This window comes from Heterocephalus glaber, unplaced genomic scaffold (genome assembly GCF_053883595.1).
Source record: "Heterocephalus glaber isolate CG9 unplaced genomic scaffold, H.glaber_assembly_v1.0 deba00000676, whole genome shotgun sequence".
Taxonomy (NCBI): Eukaryota; Metazoa; Chordata; class Mammalia; order Rodentia; family Bathyergidae; genus Heterocephalus; species Heterocephalus glaber.
This window is the reverse complement of record NW_028258156.1, coordinates 21,430,883-21,450,296: the sequence shown is the minus strand read 5'-3', so window position 1 is coordinate 21,450,296 and position 19,414 is coordinate 21,430,883. Positions and strand designations below refer to the sequence as shown.

General features: G+C 39.7%; 1 protein-coding gene across 2 annotated transcripts in view; it reads right to left on the bottom strand.

Moving 5' to 3' along the window:
• Slc26a3 (solute carrier family 26 member 3) overlaps window positions 1–19,414 on the bottom strand; it is a 35,477-nt gene extending 16,063 nt beyond the window's left edge. The window contains exons 1-11 of one of the 2 annotated variants that reach the window (XM_087206720.1): window positions 19,303–19,414; window positions 12,185–12,399; window positions 11,539–11,678; window positions 9,990–10,100; window positions 9,474–9,643; window positions 7,455–7,619; window positions 5,238–5,390; window positions 4,590–4,672; window positions 1,511–1,658; window positions 1,286–1,399; window positions 1,110–1,187 (exon numbers count right to left, since the gene is read on the bottom strand). In XM_087206720.1, the coding sequence (XP_087062846.1) occupies window positions 1,110–1,187; window positions 1,286–1,399; window positions 1,511–1,658; window positions 4,590–4,672; window positions 5,238–5,390; window positions 7,455–7,619; window positions 9,474–9,643; window positions 9,990–10,100; window positions 11,539–11,678; window positions 12,185–12,315 (1,293 nt within the window). In that variant the 5' untranslated portion in view covers window positions 12,316–12,399; window positions 19,303–19,414. Of the gene's footprint in view, window positions 1–1,109; window positions 1,188–1,285; window positions 1,400–1,510; window positions 1,659–4,589; window positions 4,673–5,237; window positions 5,391–7,454; window positions 7,620–9,473; window positions 9,644–9,989; window positions 10,101–11,538; window positions 11,679–12,184; window positions 12,400–13,065; window positions 13,175–19,302 lie in introns of those variants that run through there. The other variant, XM_004839652.3, reaches the window with a different exon arrangement.

Genomic DNA, 19,414 nt, shown 5'->3' with positions numbered 1-19,414 from the left:
TTTGACAAACATACTCTGCAGTGCTTGAAGATACATTTTCCCAATGAGACTCTTGGGGATGACCACATGGGGAGTCCAAAAACCAGGAACTAAATTCACATTTCAGCTACCAATCAACCCGAAAAAAAGGCCTAGATAACAACCAAAGGACATTGGCAGGCTGTATCATATCTCTATGTTGTTTGTAGACGGAAGTGTAGCTGATTGTTTATATAATAGCCATAATAATATTAATGATTTTAATTAATAATATTAGTGACCTGCGTTAAGGACTTCGTGTACATTAGCTCATTTAATCTGCACAGCTACTCTGCCTAGCAGGTGTTCTTTCCCTCCTTCTTATACAAATGGAGAACTTGAGGTTCAGAGAAATTGAGTAATTAGCTCAAAAGCATGCAAATAATCAGAGGCAGAGCCATGATTAGAAGTAGGTCTATAGGGCTCCTGACCTATTTTTTTTATATCAAATGAAATCATATGAAAACCACAATGAATAATGTACTTGTATTTATCATCATCTGGTTTCCTATAGATCTTATATTTTTCTGGAATCTGGTGTTATATTTTAAATCTGGCTGCTGCAGCAATTTACAAACCTTAAACTAAGCCCTACAGTAACAGACAGGGGAAAGGGGCGAGGTTGTCTGCTCCCATCCTGCAAGCCAATAGTGTTGGTTTTGGAGTCTAGAAGCTGCAGGGTGTGTTTAAGAGAGCAGGTGGTGTGGCTGGTAGCACCATTCTCTGCACTAGATAGAGGACCAGGTGTCATCAGCCTTTAAGAAAATCTTTACTTAGTCCATCCGTGTTGGAGCTGCAGAGCCAGGACACTTTCCTGCTTAAACATTAATTATCTTCTGCACTACGCACATGCACAGAGCATGGTAGATAAGGTAATTTGGGCATCAGCATTCCTAACATTCACAAAATGCTTCCCCCGGCAAAGGAAATGTTTTTGAGCCATAGAGTTTGGCTAAGGAGAGTACTTGAAAGTTTGTTGTTACCTCATTTCCCCTAGTTTCATTTGTGCTTTCAGAATTTCAGAGCCAGAGTCCTTCTTCGACTTATCACCCCAATGAGAGAGATGCTACCCAAATGGAGAAGAGGGCTACCTTTTGTAGTGGTTCCAGAAGAAATCCGATGGCCACAATGACAATCAGCACGATGACAGCAGAGAGAATCCCAGCAATCTGTGAAGACAGAATAATTCTCTTCACAGTCTGCCCTTTCCCCTCGGCTTGGGTGCCCAGTCATTAACACTAGGATGGCAGCAGAGACTCTGAAGTACCTGTGTCTTGCCGCCTGTGCTCTCCTGAACCCCGGATCTGGAGAGGGCGGTGCTCCCTGCAAACCCTCGGAATGCTCCAGTGAATATGTTGCTCACTCCCAAGGCTATTAACTCCTAATAGGAGAACAAGGCGGAAACGTTTTTACAAGTGTTCTCTTTTAGAAGAATATTGTGTGCACAGATTTGTTTAAAGTCGCCTAATGAGACCGTAGGTTGCGCATTTACCTGATTGCCATCAATAGAATAATCGTATTTGAGGGAATAGACGCTGGCAACGGAAAAGGCCACTGCAAAGCCAACGATGGCAATACCGAAGCAGTCTCCGATGGTGTCTTGGAAGATCTGCACATCAGGTGTGATAGGTGACTCAAATCTGAAATTGAAATTCAGCAAATCTCTATGTCACCAACTTGCTGATAAATATACATCATTATTGGGCAAATTAATAAGTGAATGTAGTTAGTCTAGGCTGAATTATATCTCAATATGGAATATGACTTACAATAATTTAGTCCCACTGAAAACTTTGAAATTTTCCATCTTATTGCTGCAGAGCAATACTGCCTAGATTTGATAAAATACTATAAATCCAGTCCAATGATAGCAGTAAGGTGGACATGATTTTCTCCATACAAAGTGTCTTAGATCCCACTTGTATTGTGATGGCTTACAAAGCATTACCCACAATGCCTCTAGTACTTATCCATGGATGAAGGCTCTTTGAGCAAACACAGTTCTGAGACGACGAAAGCAAAAAAGTCTCCATCACTAACAATAAACTTTCATGGGAAACCCCTAACAAAGAGGTAGGCCTTGGACTTTTCCCCTGAACTCCACAGAACTGCCAGAACCAGCTATGGCCTGGGTGGAGAAAGAGTTTTAGGTAACAGTGGCAGGGTGTCAGAGCAATATTCATCCACAGAGGATACTTCTGTGCTTATGTCTCATGAACTTAGAGCAGTTAAATATATTTACCTGTTATATTATAAAAAGTGCATGTATCTCAAACTCACCATCAGTGCTCAGTTCCTATAGACATCTATTTTTATCTAAGACTCATTGGAAGTGGGTTAATTGGATTCAATCAGCTTTTTCTGAACCCTTCTTCCATGTTTCATGACTATCTTTGATAATAAATTTTCAACTTCAGTAGGAAGAACTACTAATATTCCATACTCTGCCAGCACCAGAAATTGGAACATTACCTTGGAATGTCATATTATTTTTTAAAAAATAAATCTGAGGGCCAAAGATGTAGCTCAGTGGTGCTGCACCTGCCTGGCAAACACAAGGTCCTGAGTTCGATCCCCGGTACCGATGGGAAAAAAATCTGATATCAGTGATAAAATTAAATCTTGAATTTTATACAGAAATAACCAGAACCCTACTATTGTTCTTTGGTTTTGGTCTCTGAAAACCATAGAGAGATGAATGGAAATTAACGCCAAAGGCTTTGTCTCCTGGCTTTGCCACTCACCCTCCCTGGGTCACCCTCCCTGAAACACAGTGTCCTTGTTTATTCTCTTTTCTTCATAGTTTTGTGGGAGGATCAATAAAATAACGAATGTGAATACTATTTACATGTTGTGAACTGTTAGCTATCATTATAGGATTTCTCTGGAATCTAAATATATCCTTTGTGTTTCTTTTACTGTTTCAGTGAGGATTTCCTCTTAGACACAGTATTTATACCTAGTGCGTATGAAAAATTTCTAAAGTGGCATATGCATTAATAGCAGATAAGCAATAATTTACAATCATTACCTTCCAGTATGAGTCCATTTGCAATCAACAGAAATCTAAGATGCTCACTTAATCATCACTTAGAAAAAAATAGAAGTGTGAAAAAGCACATCAAGTGCCTTGTACCTAATTTTGGGGCTAACTTAGTAATAATAGTAAAGAAGACTGAACCCTAATTGTAGGCCATACACTTACCATGTCACAGTCATTAACTCATTTAATCCTTATAGGAATCCTATGTGAAAGCTATGACTTTCTATTCCATTTTTACTGCCTACGATACCGAGGCACTGTTTAGGAATTTGCTCAGTCTGGAAGTCAGCCTGAAGTCAGTCTCAGACTCTCTGTCTCTAGAATGCAGGTGCTCGCCTACGGGGCCTCCCTGCCTCTCTGCAGAGTGTAATGGTCAATGACTGTAAGCTAGTTCCTTCCCCACCCCACATATTTGTGCAGAGAGATCCATGACATTTAAACTACGTTTACTAAATAAGATCTCTAGGATTATTATTCAGTGATCTGAGGTTATGATTTATTTTCAAAACTCTTCTGCCTGACAAAACTTTCTTTGAGCTTGCATTTGTTTATTTATTTTTCAATGTGGTTTACATTTCCCAAGGCATTTAATAAAGCACAATCACTTGAAGTTACAGGGTGGAGGGAAACCCTGGTAACAGTCTTTCAGTTCAGCCTAGTTTCCATTTCACAACTTTTTAAATTAAAATTGATGTTTGCAATTCCTTAAGGTGAATACATGAAGATCTTTACAAAATATATTTTTGTCTAAACTGCTATGAATTTGGTTATTTTTAAGACAAAAATCTACATGGATGATGATTTCTGGAATTTTCAAATACTTGTTAAGGATTGGGGAGGAGAGTGGTTATTGATTGATTTAGATAGGAAAATCTTTCCTCAGTAAGTTGAAAGAAACTGATGCTATCTATGGTCAGAGGGGAGAGGGAGAGAAAAGAGAACACAAAGCTGGATCTCCCTTCTGAAGCCCCTAAATATAATGGGACATATTTTCAAGTTCCTTATACAAGCCAGGCTCCCCATTCTTTTTGCTGTCGCTTTGGCTTTGTTTTGGGTTTCATCGTGAGAAAGGACAGAGTGTGCCTGTCTGGATTGCTGGCACTTCTTCAGGGTCTCTTTTGAACTTTCAGAACTTGGCTCCAGCAACCTCAATCAAAGCACTACATATTGTTTATGGTAATACACGGACAAGGAAATCTGATTTCAGTTTGTGCTTCTTTATAAGGACAAGTGGTTTATTTTGCCTGGTTTCCTACTTTCACTAATTTTTACTTTCATTGAATCTTTGTTTGCCTGGTCTGTGAGTTCTTCCACAAAGAGAAATTTCCCAACATTAACAACAGTAGATTCTGATATTCTTTGTAGCTTCTTCCTTGAAAGAGGGTAGCAAGCCTTTTTTACGCCTGTAGGGTGTGGGGGGCTTCTGAGGAGGGCTGTATACAACTGCTACTCTTTGTCTATTGAGTGCTTGAATACTGCATAACTACTACCCACTCTCTATTGACGCCAGCATAGAAGATACACTTACCCTTGTTTCATATTCCCAATCACAGACACGTTAAACCTGTGTTCGAAGTCAAAGCCATAGGATACACCTGTTGCGATCACAGCCTGGAAAGTTGTAAATTATCTAAGTTAGAAATGTGAGAATCCATTAAGAGTCCCACTTTGAAAAAAAAGTCCCATTTCCCAAACCACCCCTGGCTATATTACATAAATATTTCCAGCCAAGTCTTTGTTATTTTTTTAAAGAAGTCTTGAGATGATTCTCACAGCTCTTCAGTGGATTGTCTGGTCTTAAAAATCTTGCTATTCTTATCCTCCCTGTCTTATTTTTTTAAAAATAATAGCTTTAGTGAACTAAAATCTGCGAACTCTACACATTCAAAGTATATGATTCAATAGATTTCAGCACTCATTGACAGGGTGGTACAACCATGACCACCATCAAATCTATATCTTTTTTGTTATCCCAAAGCAAAACAGGATAAACCCCAAATTGGAGTAAAAGATTAAGTTATTGAATTTGGAATGAAGAGAAAACCATACTAAACATGACACCCAGAAACTGCAGAGTTGGGATCTGCCTCATTAAGCCTCCTGATCTACAAGATGGTAAAGGGTCTTCAATATCAAAGCACTAGACTCTGAAAGAGTTTCCAAGATGATAAGTTACCATGATGAGTTCAATGGGGATAGGCACTGGAAGTTGTGCTTTGTAGTGCTGATTTATTTCCTTAACCACAAATACAGCAGCTAGGATAACAAGAGATGTCACAAGGTCTGCGATGTTCGTCTTCTCTATTTGGGTGAATACAGACTCTAGTACCTACAATCACAAAACACAAAAATCCTGTATCAATGCATCATTTGGATGCAGCGTTTATCTCCAAATAGATAAAAATGGACACCAAGGCAAAAGGTGAGGCATGGGGAAAGGCAAGTGGAAATTCTCTGTTCCGCGCCTGTTAACCATCAGTGAGGGGGCTGTGGAGACCAGTGTGGAGAGGTGCAAAGTGTCACTTAGCAGGGCATGGGTTTAGGGATGCTTCTGTCATTTTTTCTGAGATATTTTTGGCTAGTGTCAAATTTTGTTGGCTACTTTTCACATTTTTGCAATAGATCTCATCTGCCTCCAGGTCTCTTTGGCCATTGATTTTTTATTTCACGACCATCACTACTGTCCTGCCCAAGGAATAACTTTTAATCCCTGATAGTTTTCTTTTTAAAAACCATGTTTCCCCTTAAATCTTGGTCTTTTTCAGGTCTAGACTCCTCACATTGTTTAGCTGATTTGCCAGACCACTTCTAGAAAAATAGTTTCCTACTAACTGCATTGTGCACCCATAGGCTTGCTTTATAAAAGCCACCTGAGTTCCATGTGCGTCGGTCCAAGATAGCTCGAACAGGCTCAGTCTGAATCCCAATTGGTCCTAGAAGGGCAACCCACTCCTAGACTAGCTCTGGATTGAAGTGAAAGAGTGTTAGCTCCAATTTGGAGCAAGTTCTGTCTTACACTCCTAAAGACTGGGTAGAAGTACTAAGGACACCATTGTTTAAAAAATGATGAGAGCCCATTGCTTTGCACCAAGCTCCTGCTGTAGGCCTCAATAGACCAGACTAAACCAAAATAGAGTCACTCATGCTAAATGCCACTTAAGCAAGCTGAAACTTTAAGGAAGTAGATACATTCTGAAATATAACAAGTATTTTCCTCCTAAAAACTAGATTCCAGTCTAGCTGAGTTTAGCTTAATAAGCTAGCTTTCTGTTCTGTAACTTGTACAAGGTGGGGGTGGGGTAGCCATAAGTAAGCTGCCATCTGCCAATTATTTTTTCTATTGTTTTGCTTTCTTGTTCCTGCCTAACCAAATCCATTGTTTTGCTATTTCCCAGTGAAGTTTGAGACCAAATAGATCTATTTATGGTGGTGACAGAGAGTAATGCCAATGCCTGAAGTTTTGGCCATTGTCTCAAACTGAAAAGGCTAACCGAAAGAGAAGAATTAATCTGGCCTAAAGTTGCCTCTAAAGCTCAGAATTAATTTGACCTAAAGGCTTTTTCTTACATAACAACCTCATTTGATGCATAAACAGACTAAGCCACTCTTGTAACAAGTAGCTGAGTTTCAGGCAATCAAAAGTGGCCAACTTGTGACAGAGCCTATTCCAATGACAGACATGAGCTGTGACCAGTCAGGGCATCTCTGTAGGTTACTTCCATTTTTCTATATATTACTTCCTTTTTGCTGGCTATAAATGCAACCAGGCTATGTGGTGAGGTGGAATATTCTGAACCATTTTTGGTCCAGACTTCTGCTTGATTCTATAATCGCAAATAAAGCCAGTTAGGAGCTGCAAAACCAGGTCTGTTGTACTTTTGGCCTTTTGCACTTCTACTTTGCATCCTCTGGAGGAGTGAAGAACCACTGTCCTATCTACCAGTTAGTTGATGTCATTTTGCTTTATAAACAGGGGCACACAAAGGACTTACAAACTTCAATTTGTGACAGGCCTTCTTTCTCAGAAACAGGGAAACATTATAACCTAATAGACAGGTTTTTTTTTTCGAAATAAGATTTTTAGAAAAATTTTAAAATCTCAGGATAAAATAATAAAACTTTTTAATAATATACTTAGATTTTTTTCTTTTTCAAGCAAAGAGTCAACCCTAAGAGAAGTTTTATTTGATCTCTGTTGTTGACATTAGTTGTATGGTAGATATGGTTGATTTTCAGCGTTGATATCTTTTACATTAACTTTTTCTTAACGTGGGTCAGTTTTACAACTCATTAGTGAAAGTTGTAGGTTGGCCCCACATTGAAGGAAGTTTCTCTAAGAAACACAAAGTGAGTTTCAAGTGCTTCAGTATTTTTCAGAGGAGGAAGTACTTACTTTGAAAATTGAGAACGGGTCACTGTGTGCAGGGACTGTCAGTTGCAGCATGAATTTGAGTTGGGAAACCAAAACGTGAACGGCAGCAGCAGTGGTAAAGCCACTGATTAGAGACTCAGATAGGTATATCACTACAAATCCAATCTGCAGAACCCCCAGGGCCAGCTGGAAAGAGGACAAAAGCCTTTGTTAGTGTAGATTAGTGGTACACCTTGGCAAACTAAAGGATCAGCAGTTAAAATAATTCAAAAATGTAAAAAGTTCAGCCTTCATGTACAGGCCTTGAAGAAGCCAATGTCTCGACCTCCTGGAACACCTCCTATTCAGGGTTTCTGTCTCTCACCCCGCCAGCCCAGGTGGAATGTTACATGATGTTCAAATATGACATGACTCCTGTAGTCCCCAAGAAGTATCAGATTTACAACCCCCTCCCATTTTTCAGTTGGCATCCTTAGAAGACTCACTGTAAAGTTTAAAGCAAACTTTATCTTGGATCAATCCTCACAAACTTGCTGATGTAATTTTGTTACACTTTCTAGCTGCTGTAGCATGCATGGTCGAATGCCCATTCATGTTCCCTCAAACAAGTTGCTCAATTTGCTTAAGAAGTACATAACTGCACACTGCACCTTAGAAGTGCTCGGATCTAGCTGGGGAACAATGGTGGTTAATTCTCCCCAAAGCATCAGTGTTTTGCCATCAAATGAATTGAATGGCTTCTCCTCTCCTTGGATACTTAGCCTGTCTTTCCACGTCCCCAGAATACACACAGTGTCTGTGGGTTCCATTTCTGTACAGAGGTTCAGAAGTATAAACAACTGACCACATGGTCTGTCAATAGGGACACCCATTTATCTCCTTGTAACAACTGATTTTCTCTTTCTTTAAGACATTATCTTAACCAATAATATCACTAACCATAAACTTAGGCAACATCTTGAAAAGTCCATGACATTTTTCACTATTAAAAATGATGTCAGTATTGTGATTTGGGAATGAGGCTTTAGGCCCCAGTGTCATCTCTTTAGTTTCCCCCAAATCTCTGATATGGACAGGTCAAAGGGCAAAGTCCCCATGGCTTCCAACTGGACTATAGTCATTGAGGAATTAGGAAGAAAAAAATGTCTACCGCCACTAGTATCACTACTACTTGCGTATACTTATATTGCATGACTGTACCAATTCTGGGGTATTTTATTGAATTAAGCATTTTATTCCTTACTACTAGTGTCGCCACACTTCCACTATTTCTTCTACAGAGAGTGATCAAAAAATAATGTGAACGTTTAAAGTAAGAAAAATTGATTATGATAAAATACACTTTACCATGAATCTCCCTAAAATACTCCCTCTCATTTCAAACACACTTATCCCATCCTCTTTCATGTCTTTATGAAGTGTGATTAAAAAAAATATGGTATGGCAGCTGACCAGTGCCATCTGATGGAAAGGTAGGCTCTAAAAGAGGTCGTGGTGGTTCCCCGTCCACCTTCTTTCCTGGATCTGACACCATGCAACTTCTAGCTCTTCCCCAAGGTCAAAATGTCCATGACAGGTAAATATTTTGAATTGATTCTGGACACTGAGGCAGACACAACAGCTCAACTAAAGACATTTATGAAAAAGAACTCCCAAAACTGCTTCAGAAGGTGGCAAGATATTGTATATTCAGATAAGTCTATTCAATGTGAGGGGCAGTCTTATGAGGGGGACTCATAGCAATATAATACATTTGCTATAATCAATTTCTTTATTTAAACACATCATTTAAAAAACTTTATCACACCTTGCATCTAGACCCACATTCTATTTTTGCAACTTAGATCTGCCCCCTCACCCTACCCCTCTGGTTGTGGTGAATAGTCCTTCTTAAATCATTTTCTATGAGCCCCTGAAGGAAGGACACAAACCAAAGGGAAAATGTGGAAGAGTAAGTAACAGGAGGGAGGAAAAAACAAAGATTTGTAGCAGTCAGAACAAGGAGTTTACAGGAGGCAGATTCCACGAAGAAGTGCTTACCTGGATGATTCCAGAAAGGACCGTGACTGATGTTGCCACCAACAACTTCCTGTCCTCCAGTAACGAATCATTACCCATTAGGTTACTTGACGAATTTGTGGTAGTACCGGCATCTGAGGCTACTCTTGTAACTACTGCTCCCACCATCATACTCAGAACGGGAAATGGACCTAATTAACCAAGGGGCAATTGTAGTTAGTATGCATCATCCTAAAGCATAGTTGTATTCCAACCACAGAGTAGCATATAAAAAGAATTCCATGTACTGGGGATGTAGCTCAAAGGTAGATGCTTAGCATGGTTGTGGCCCTCAGTTTGATCACCAGCACTAACATACAAAAACAAACAAACAAAGACTGCCTTGTGCAGTCTAGCTCTGCTTCCCAATCCTAGTGCTAATTCCTGCAGAAAATTATGACTGTTCTGAATTATAGACAATTTGGAATTGATAATGTGTGGCTAATAGAATATATGAAAAAGCAACATGAGCATTCATCAGCACAGTAGCCGACTTACCCACAGATATGTGTTTAGAAGTGCCCAATAAGAAGTAGGTTAGAACTGGGAAAAAAGCTGCATACAAGCCGTATCTTGGAGGGATGGTGACCAGCAGAGCAAATGCTAAACCTATAAACACACAAGCAAAAGGATCCTTATTTTGTGCAAGGGAATCGGAGACATTTTCATTAGGGTCTTCTGGTATTTGAGACTAGCTCTTTAAATAAATTACTTTATTAACTCAAAATGTATTAAAGGTGTAAATATCAGAACTATGAGCACAAATACAGAAGAAAACATAAGTATAAATTTTTGTGACCCTGGATCAAGCAATAGTTTCTTAGAAATGACACTTGGAGTTAAGGAAAGGGGAAAATAGATAAATTGACGTCATTGAAATTAAAAAATGTGTACTTCAAACAAACTACTAGGAAAGTAAAATAACAATTCACAGAATGAGCTGTTATTTGTATATATACATTAGATAAGGGTCTAGTACCCAGAATATATAAATAAATCTTGCAACTCTGCAATAAAAAGATCACCCAATTTTTAAAAGGGCAAAAGGATTTGAATAGCAATTTCCCCAAAGATATACAAATGACCAATTAGCACAGAAAAAAGACACAGTACCACTAGTCATTAGAGAAATACAAATAAAAACCACAGTAAGATACCACTTCATACCCAACAGGGTAGCTAAAATAAAAAATGTAGACAACAGAAAGCATTAAAGATGTGGAGAAATTTCAATCCTCATACACGACTAGTGGAAATGTAAAATGGTATAGGTACTTTAGAAAACAATTTGGTAGTTCTACAAGGGATTAACATAGAGCTACCATATAACCCAGCAATTACATTCCGGTAGATATACCCAGGTCATCAAAACATGTTTACACAAAAAGCCATACACAAATGTTCACAGTGGCATTATTCATAATTTCCCCACAAGTGTTCATAATATCATTATTCATAATTGTCTCAAAGTATAAACAACTCAATTGTCCAGCTGATGAATGGATGAACAAAATGCAGTATAGCTACACAATAGAATATTATTTGCTACAAGATGAATGAGACTGGAAAGCATCATGCTAAGTGAAAGACATTAAACACAAAGTGTCACATATTGGGCAATTCCTCACACCTGTAATTACAGCACTTGGAAGTTTGAGGCAGGAGAATTGCAAGTTTGAGGAGACCAGTGTGGACTACATATCAAATTTAAGGCTGTCATACACTACATAACACAGAGAGAAAGCTTGCCTACAAAAAGATGGTGTGGGGAGGAATCCATAGAGACAGAAAGTCATGGTCAGGGGAATGAGTGGAGGGTGAATGTGAAGTATCTAAGGGTAAGGGATTTGGCAGGAGTTTGTGGTAGTGGAAATGGTGGTGTTAGATGGAAAATCTAATGAGGCCTTGAATTTGATCCCTGGAACCATGGAAAACAAAACTAAACCAACAGGTGAACTTTACAGTATGTGAGTTGTATCTATCTATCTATCTATCTATCTATCTATCTATCTATCTATCTATCTATCTATCTATCTATAAAAGTTACCTTGAAGTACAGCCACCAGCCCTGTGCTGATACCAGAGACAATGTCGCTGAGCAGCCATTCTTTCAACCGGTATGCTGGTAACCAAGCTGCTATGGGGAGCAGAGACAGGGCAATTCTCTTGGCCTTTTGTGTGGAACAGCTGAAAACATCAAAAGCCACAGGTCAGTCAACTGACATCAAATTTTAAGTTTAGCACCCAACTGTAGGTGGAAATTTGGTTAAAATGATAATAGATTAAAGATTAAACTAGCAATTTTACTCCCACTCATATGAACTTCTTCACCCACATCAACTTGGTTATCACTAAAAGATTCTTTTTTTTAAAGAAAAATACCAGCTTTTCCTTAGATGGCAAAGAATTCATTTGTCATCCTCAGCTTGAGGTGTGTGACATTTCAATTGAAAATTTGCCTCTGTCCCAATTTGTGAGTTCTGGTTTGGAAAGAGTATGTTGATAGCTGAGCTGGTGTTCAATTTTAGACACTACCTTTCCAACTCTGGAAGGGAGGAGGGGATTTGGAAATGGAAGACAAAAAGACTCTTTGAGCAATGGACTAGAGCCAGAAAGGAGAACTGAAAGGTAGAAGATTGAGGGAAAATGTGCTTCATTTATTCCTCATGCCAGTATCTTAAAAAAGATCTTACCTACACCATGCTTTAAGATGATCCAGAAATGTCTTATGATGTCTTTCCTTCTTCCTGTGGTCTTCCCCAAAAGCATTTGCAGAATACACTGGCCTGGCCACAATGTACTGATTCCCTATGGGTTCGATCATTTTGTTTTCTCTGGTGGTGGTGCCAAGTGGAAGACCTTTGGAACTATGTGGTGAACACTTCTTGCCTTTTGCAGGTTGAAATGTCTGAAACCAAACAGAGCTTGCTTCTTAAATAACTCAGAGATAATGTGATGCAATTTACAGATGAGTGAACTCCGAACTGGATGTTACCACCTTTCGAGATCAAAAGAGGCAAGATTAAGGGGCCTGGATTATGCTTTGTGACAGTGCTATCACCTTTTTTTCTCTAATGTGCTGGACACAGGTCCTTTGGGTAAGTAAACAAAGCTTTTATTTTATTTTTTTTGAAAAATTGCAAAAAAAAAAAGCAATAGAAATGGATTCAGTTTGCTAATCAGTCATTTTCTACTTGTAAAGTGAGACCATCAGATTGACTTTTTATTCTAGAAATGTTTCCAAAGTTATGGTTTTGAAGTATTGGGACAGGTTAGAAAGTCTATTCATTTCTCCTAACTCCAAATCAAGTCTGTTTTAAGTACCCATCATAACTTTTTTTTTTTGGTAACGGGAATTGTACTCAGGTCCTTGCGCTTGTGAGGCAGGCAGCAGAACCACTGAGCTAAATCCCCAGCTCCCCATCATAACTTTCATAATACCTTAAAAAATGTTTTTTTTTTTACTTGTGCAATTCAAAGATATTGCCCATTTATTTTTTTTCTGGGAGTTAGAGTTTTACAATTTATAGTTGAGGAAACTATGGCACAAACTGGGTATGACTTGGTTACTTACTTCACAAGTGACAAGGTCCTTTTTAAGGAAACTCCTTGGGTGAGTTACTTAACATTCCTTAGCCTCGTATAACTGGAGTAAAGATAACCAAGGTTCAAAGTGGCTGTAAAATTAAATGAAGATGTTTTCAAAGCATCTACTCTTGTGTCTCTCACACTATAAGTATTCATCAAATGATAGCTATTATTGTTATAATTAGCATTTTCTGCTTGTCTGAATGTTTAGTCTTATCTCAATCCTGTTTCTGTTATACTTAGAAGATCAATTTTAAATTGGGTATGATGGCACACACCTGTAATCCAGAGTTCTGAGAGGCTGAGATAGGAGGATCAAAACTTTGAAGCCAGCCTTGGCAACTTGGCAATTTAGTGAGACCCTGTCTTAAAAATTTAAAACTAAATAAAATTTAAAAATGGTCTGGGGATGTAGCTGTATGTAAAGGCCCAGGGTTCAATTCCTAGTACTGAAGGAAAATCAATTTTACAAAAATCCTTTCATGCACATTACCAATTTAGCCCTCACAATTATTTGAGCCATTTATTATTATTATTATCTTCTTCTTACAAATGAGAAATAATTGCACCCCCCCATTCCTTGCCAAGTTCCAAGTTTTTTCTCTTGCGTCCTACAGCTAGCAGTGTCAAAAAAGGGACTTCTATTTTTCGACTTTGCTATTTCTTCTGTGACAGGCAGTTTCTCTATTGTCCAATATGAGCATAACTGAACAACATTCTGCTAGCATTCCCCCATCTCAGCTCTGTATTACTTCCCATAATGCCCAGAGTTTTGTTGTCTGACTTAAATCTCAGTGATTGAATTATCTCCCACAAGGTTGTATCTTATTGCATGGTACTCTCTCATACCGTTGCAGTGTGTCTGCAGAGCTCACGTTCTAATCAGGAATTAGATACTGGCCTCAACTCCTGGCCTTGACTGACCTCTCTTTGACCATCCATTTCTCTCCTGCCCCACCTCCCTGGTGTCTAATAGCCTCCACTGGCTTTCTCCGACCACAGTGAAGTATTTCTGCCTCACCCTCTAGGTTGGCCCTCAGAATTTGAAAGCCTTTAAATTTTATTATGACTTTTAGATCCTCTTTCACTGTTCTTTCTGAGCCTCCCACTTGGCCAAAGAGCTTGTCTCCCCCATCCCTCATCTCTATCCCCTCTTTCATGTTTCCACCATCTTTCCAGTTCCAGGTGCTGTAGCTGACTAACTGTATAGGATTTTCCATTGTCAGAAGAACTTGCTCAAGAAATACGTGGCTTGCTCAGTGCTATATGTGGTATGAATTTTTGTCTGGTGTTTTGGTTTGTTTATTTTTTGTTATTTTACCAGTTACAATCCATGGTCAAGGTCTCATGACGTCTTGCTTGTCTTACAAGGGCTGACTAGTTCGTCTTTCCAGAACAGCTCTGGAGTTGTGTCAGCCTAGGCAGCCTTAGGATGAAGAAGGCTCAAGTGCTGTGCCTTTTCACTTTTGTCAGATGTGCTATGGATTGGGGGGTGGGGAGAGACAAAAGGAAAGGAAAAAAGAAGGAAGGAAGGAAGGAAGGAAGGAAGGAAGGAAGGAAAGGTGCTGTCTGCTCTTTGGTTACTTCATTCACCTTCCCACAAGGAGTTCATACAAACTCTTTTGTTTTCTCCCCTAAAAAAAGATACTGAACATGCTTTTCTTCCCTGGCCAGTTGCATGTTCTCTCTCTGCTAATCCACAGTCTAATTTTTTTCTTTTGTTTTTCTTTTTTGCCAGTGACAATGACAGCAGAACTAACTTCATGTAGCCCTTCCCTGGGGGTGATGGAGGGTCTTTCTCGGGCTCCCCTCAGCCTCCACCTGGATGGAGAGTCTGAACTCTGGCCAGGCCCTGCAGACAAGGGTGTGTTCCAGGGCAGTTTAAGAAATCTTTCCAGAGGCACAGAGAGACCTTGAGAGCCACATTCCAGCCTCCCGCCTTGCTTCCAAGATGCCACCTCATGTTCTAAAGTAACAGACCCAGTCTTGAGCCCAGCACCCCGCAGTGGATGCCATTCTTCATTCCTTGCTTCTTCAGGATGACGTACTTCAGTTAAGAATTCAGAAGTGATTTTATTAACTTATTTTTTCACTAGAACAAGTTACCCTTTTCCAAGAAATTCTTGGGAAAACATGTTTTTGGTTTCTGTAATCACAGTTTTAAATATTACACCCACATTAACACCTGCCCTGTAATGTTCTGTTTTATCTTTGTGGCTCAATTTCCCTCTGGGTTCCTTAGGGTGTCAGTGGTTTTTGAGGAACTGAAATTTGTTTCCAAGGACCCTTCCCCCTAAAAATCTTGGAACTCGGAGGCTAAGTTGGAAATATTTCCATTTTTATTTATTTTCCTATTATGTACTCTTTAATTTTCTGCCCTTTATGATATATACATACATAATAACATAGACACACACATTTATACCTATATATCTATACAACTTGGTGCTCTGTCTTAGTCATATATGTTGTCATTCTCTGCTTTTTCAATTTTTAAGCAGAAATCTAATCCTGGGGTTAATTTCTGAAGTTCAGTCTCTCAAGTCAGTGATTCTGGTTTATTAATAAATCTGATATTTCTAGGGGTGGTCCTGTACCCACCCCTGCCCCACCCCAGCGGTTCCACCCATTTCAAACCTGTAGCCTAAGCACGGAGTGTCACAGCCTGGCCTCCAGTTGCCTGGGAACCTCCACTCTGCCTGCCCCCTTCTGCTGCAAGGTGGTTTATGGCCCTGACCTTTCTACTGCTCTGCATTTATCTAGTGTTCTGGTCTTTCAGAGGTCTGTCCTTTCTTCTGGGAAGCTACCAGTTTGAACCAAGATGCTCATAAGCAGTGCTAGGATTTGTTTTGAATTAGTGGTGATTTGAAACCAGGAGGTGTCTAGAACATGTCCCAGCCCCTGCCCAGCTACAGGTGATGCTTTCCCTCTTGCACCAGGCAGCTCTCGATGACACCACCTCTTCCTACCGTAGCCACTCAAGCTAAGGAGAGTCTGCACGGACATCACTGAAATGCCGTAGTATGCCTGAATGCTTCTCCTCTCTTGGATCTCAACATAGCCCTGTGGCAGTGAGTGGAAACCAGAGGTAAGCCAGCCCTCTCTCCTGGACAAGTCCCTGGAGAATAGGGACTGCTCCTGGGGGAGGAGGGAGAGATGGGAAACTACAGAGCCACTTGCTCCAGGGAGCGTGAAGAGACCATTCAACAGCCAAGGAGGAATGAGAGTCAAGGGCACAAAAAGGCCCCATTTGTAGCTGGTGTCAAGCTGGGGGAAAGCAGGGAGGTGACAGCATCAGCATCAAAAGGGTCTAGAGTCGGGGTCAGGAGTAACTGGTGGGGGGCAAAGGCAGGCCAACACTGGTGTTGGTGAAGAGAGGTTGTGCTGAATTAGTCTGTGGATCTTTTTGATTAAGAGTGCAAACTTTCTGTTGTTAAACAAGTTTTTTAAAAAAACTGGGGGTGGAAAGGTGTCACAGTTTGGGGTGGGCAACAATTTCCTGTGAAAAGCTGTGATTTTCCTTTGTTTGGTCACTTTTGAGGCACAGCAGAGTGGCTAAGCTATGTTATGTGTGTATACATGAGTTACAATGGACCCTTGATTTACAAACTCAATTCATTCGCGAGGGCTGGTTGTAACTCAAGTTGGTCAATGAAGGTTCAGGCTCCTCTCCACAGCCTTCACAGTCTCTCTCCTGTGTACAGGCAGAGCTCAGTGTCCTTAGTGAGACATTGGCCCAGGATTCCTCAATTAACCCCACAAAGGAAAGGATGCTGTAATGTTCCTTCCAGAACTCTTTAAGGGTTAAACCTGTATCTGAGACCATCTGGAAGCACAAGCGGCTGGCATTCAGGTTGTAACTCAAGACTTTGGTAAGAAGTTGAAACTAAAATTCCAGTCATAACCCAAGATGTTTGTATGTCAGGCCAGTCATAACTCAAGGGTATTTGAGGGAGTAATAAATGGGTCCATTATTCTTTAGAATATAGAAAGCATCTGTGCTCGCTGCCATTTAGTGCTGATCACTTGGAGGTGACAGGCATCTCACAAAAACATCCAAGATTGTTTTTGAAGGCAGAGTCATTTCTTGGGGAGTGCAGATAAGCTGACATAGAAAGTATTTAAGGGTGATGGGACTGGGGTGAAGACCCTGGGGATGTGGAAGGGGTTCCCCCGTGCCCAAGACAAGATGGCTAAAGGAAGAACTCTTTTCTTCCTTTGGCCAAATTTATATGGATAATATACATATCTTTAGTTCAGTGTCCTTTCTAGATAAGAATATGACATACGTCTCTCATTGCTAGTCCGAGATGCCTGTTTATGTATCTTACTTAACAAGTAGTGATATTATCTTCTAGGAAGTTAGCTCAGTTTTAGTTTTAGTTTAGGCCTAAACTCATTATTATTTTCTTTTTTTCGGTACTGGGGATCAAACTCAGGACCTTGTGCTTGTGAGGCAGGCAGCAGAACCACTGAGCTAAATCCCCAGACCCTATTTTCTATCAATTCTTACACTAAATTGCCCATAATGCTGAAAAATGAAGTCAAACCTATTTAGAGTAGGAGGCACAGCAGGAAAGTGAGAATCTGGCAGTTAAAGAGACCTGGCTTCAAATCCTTGCTTGGCCATTGCTTTACTATGTGAGCAAGTGATTTTCCAGTAGTTAAAAAGGGAGGCCATTGTCTTTCTTATAGGGCTATTGTCAAGGTAAGAAGGTTAGAAGGTTAAGGTGTGAAAGGAGAGACATCTTAGCCTTGACTGTATAGATAACAGTGTAGCACTGAGTCTAATATTGACAGCGTGGACCCAGTTTACAACTGTGTCTACATGACAACATCAACCAGGACCTGTTGGAAAGATAGTGGAGTCAACTTTTCTAGGACATCGTATTTCCTCTGAGGTTATCTCCACAAGCATTGGTTCTCCATCCTCACCCTAGCTGATTTTAACATAATTTTACTAGACTCTAGCTATCTAAACTTTCCACCCCAGTATGCAGGGCTTTTTCTATTTTGGCTCTAGCCTGTCTCACAAGCTTCTTCAGCCCTTCTCTATGCATATTTAACATCTCCATGTCTTCACACACATTTTCTCCTTTATCTGTGTTCTTCTGCAACACTGCTAGATTCCAATCTATGGTTGAAAATACTCAGCTGTCCCTGACCATTGATTCATTTCTTCATTCCTTCAACAGGCATTAATTGTTTGTCAGGAACTTGGTTGTTCAAGATAAGAAGATGTTGTAAAGCTTCATGGAATCCCTCAGATAGAGTTAATCATTTCCTTCTTGTAAGTACCTGGAACATATTTCTATTCCATATTATACTTTATTATCACCTGTTTATATTTCTCTCCCCTCTAAGACTGAATTTTCCAAAGGAAAGGCCCAGATCTTAATTTGTTTTCTACCCCTTTGGCAAGGCCCTGTAACATAGTAAGTACACAAGAAGGTTTGTCAGAATAAAGTGAACTATGAGCAAAAGATATATTCATGATGTAGCTGTGAACTTCAAGGGAGTTACATACGTGGGAGAAGCGCCCCAAATGATGGGTATAGATAATAAGTTGAAAGAAAAAGGGACATGCTTGTTGGTTGGAGTTGAGGAAGATTTCATGAAGAAGCTGTGGGTTTTGGGTTAGATGTTTAAGAACAGTTAAGTTTGGAAGAGTTGATGAGAACACAAGGAGGAATGAGTGAGTCATGTTCAAAGGATGGTAAGAGATCCAAAAATAAAACTAAAGTCTTTGTTGGTCCAAAGGCTCAAGCATTAGAGAGATGTTGGGATGCACCATAGCAAGAAGTTTCTGACCAGGTGTTCTTCCTGCAAATGATTCTATCTCCTGGAGAAAACTTTTCCTAAACACTTGCTTTGTTTGCTAACTTTCAGAGCAGATGATCTAACTATAAAGTCAGATTCAAGTGGAGAATTAAAGGAATTACCTGAATAATTAAGGTAAAAACATTGCTATCTCTGAAAAGGCCATTTAAGCCTTAGCAATGCACATAACCACTTACTTGGTAACTAAAAGCCTACTCAAATATTTACTTCACATTGTCAGTGCCCCAGACATACATTTTTAGCCAATGAAATATATTCATGCTAATGGAATAAACTAAAAAATACAGCAATAACTTCTAAATAGGCTCTGATCAGAAAAAAATACCATTTTCAAGAGATAGAAAATCAACTTGAGTAAAACGATTATAAATGTAGTTCCTACCTGAAACACACTCAGCAAGGAGCTTCAGCAACAATGAAAAACTTCTGAGATAAAGCAGTCTAGTTCTGAGAGGCAATGTCTGTCCATCTTCCTGGGTCTATAGGCTGTGTAT